General features: G+C 51.5%; 1 protein-coding gene across 1 annotated transcript in view; it reads right to left on the reverse strand.

Annotated features, from left to right (window-relative positions):
* LOC106805112 (monocarboxylate transporter 13-like) overlaps window positions 1-1897 on the reverse strand; it is a 7006-nt gene extending 5109 nt beyond the window's left edge. The window contains exon 1 of the mRNA XM_014806595.1: window positions 1372-1897. Coding sequence (XP_014662081.1) covers window positions 1372-1897 — 526 coding nt within the window. The remainder of the gene's footprint in view (window positions 1-1371) is intronic.
* Between the last annotated feature and the right edge of the window lie 154 nt (window positions 1898-2051).

Genomic DNA, 2051 nt, shown 5'->3' on the forward strand with positions numbered 1-2051 from the left:
GGGCGCGTGCGTACGTGCGTGAGTACGAACGCGAATGAGTACGCGCACTACATACAAAATGTACGAATAAAAAATATATGAAGCTGCGTAAATGATATGCAATGCTGCATTTTTTTTATATCACGTGCTTTGTCGTGCGTGCGCATGACACAGACACATATTATTATGGTAAATATATTAATAATAAATTATCTACGTGTTTTTTCGCCATCTGCGCGGTCGGACGGCCTATTTTACCCTTAATTACATAGATGCCCTCGTTTTGATACGAACATACATGCATTATACGAACCTCCCTAGGACACTCACTGCGCGCGGGGAGGAAACCCGCTAGGCGGAACAGCCCACGTCAGCGGGTGGGGAGTGGATCCGTCAGGGAGAAAAGCCGCCGCTGTCCGCGGCAGCGGTGACGGTCGGGCGCGTGCGAGAAGGACGGTGACCGCCTGCGTGCGAGGAGCCGTGGGCACGGTGTCCGAGCCGCGGCCGGAGGGCGTAATCACGGCAGCTGACACCCGGTGACCGGCGCCTGCCAATAACGGCAGGCGGGCGGGCGGGCGGGCGCAGCCTCTCAGATGTTGTGCCGAGTGTGAGAGCGCGGCATGAGAGGGAAAAACCCTTCTCTCTGCTGCAGCGAGCCAATCATCGGCAGCTGCTGATCATGTGCTGCTGCGTGTGTGGATGGCGAACAACAACAGCTCGCGTGAGGGTCTGCCATAGATACCCTATACACACTATCAAGAGCGGATAATACCTGTATTATTAGCTCTTGACACTATATACACATGCATCATACGCACGCACGCACGCACACATACAGATATATTCGTATATATATAGGCATATATATATATATACGTATATATAATATACACACACAGTCACACATACATATACATATATCTGAGTATACAGGATATCTATATGGTTTAGCCTGCCTGGGTAGAAGATCAATTTGTTGTTATTTTCATCATGAACTTTCTTGGATATCCGTGGCAAATAGGGCTTATTTCCCCGCCTATACACATAAATGGGTATGTATATCAAGCGTTACAGCTGCGCGCTCTCTCTCTCTCTCTCTCTCTCTCTCTCTCTCTCTCTCTCTCTCTCTCTCTCTCTCTCTCTCTCTCTCTCTGTCTCTCTCGTACTCACTCTCTCTGTCTTTCGCTATCTTAAAATATTTCACACTCTCTCACATCACGAAGTGTAACTGCCACGGTGATCGAATTAAGGGCAATCATCGCAGCTAAGATTTCTGCTTTTTATTTTATCGTCTTACTTTAGAGTTAATCAACTAAACTTAGACTTTTTTAGGACTGATCATGAAGCCTCGTCACTGTGAGTGTCTGGTGACTGATGCGCGCAGGAGCTCACCTGACATTAACCCGATGCCTGATTGCAGCGATCCTATGAGAACAATCACGCTTTTCTTAGCATCTAACACGGTGACAAATTCTGCGAAGAGCACAGAGAAACTGGACCCCGTGCTTGCCAGTGTGAACAAATTTGCGCAGGCGCCCACTAGCACCATCCATGCCCAACCGTGGTCGGCGTGCGGCAGATCCTTGCTCTCACTGCTTCCGTAATTCCTGGCGGCATTTCTCCTCGACGCGGTCTCTTCTCCTGCGTTCGTCGTGGCGTTCGTCGTGGCGTTCGGCGTGTCGTTCGTCGTGGCGTTTGTCGTGTCGTTTGGCGTGGCGTTCGGCGTGTCGTGCGTTGTGTCGTTCGTCGTGGCGTTCGTCGTGGCGTTCGTTATGGCGTTCGGCGTGTCGTTCGTCGTCGTGTTCGCTCGGGTGTCGACCGCGCCATCGATGGTTGTCAACACGGACGCAGCTTTCTTGTCGGCGCCCACTAGCCCACTCTCACCGACGCCCGAGTTCTCACTTTCTATTGCTCTCATCGCATACGAACCTATTTCAAAAATGTTCGCGCACGAGTTTTCCGGTTGACTGCAGCCACTGGGAATGCTGCAATATCAGCGCTACTAGAGCCACGTGGTTAAACAACAGGGGCCCCCCCCCCCCCCCTGCTCCCGTGCCGCTGGCGCGTGCTAT

This window comes from Priapulus caudatus, unplaced genomic scaffold (assembly GCF_000485595.1).
Source record: "Priapulus caudatus unplaced genomic scaffold, Priapulus_caudatus-5.0.1 Scaffold6, whole genome shotgun sequence".
Classification (NCBI taxonomy): Eukaryota; Metazoa; Priapulida; class Priapulimorpha; order Priapulimorphida; family Priapulidae; genus Priapulus; species Priapulus caudatus.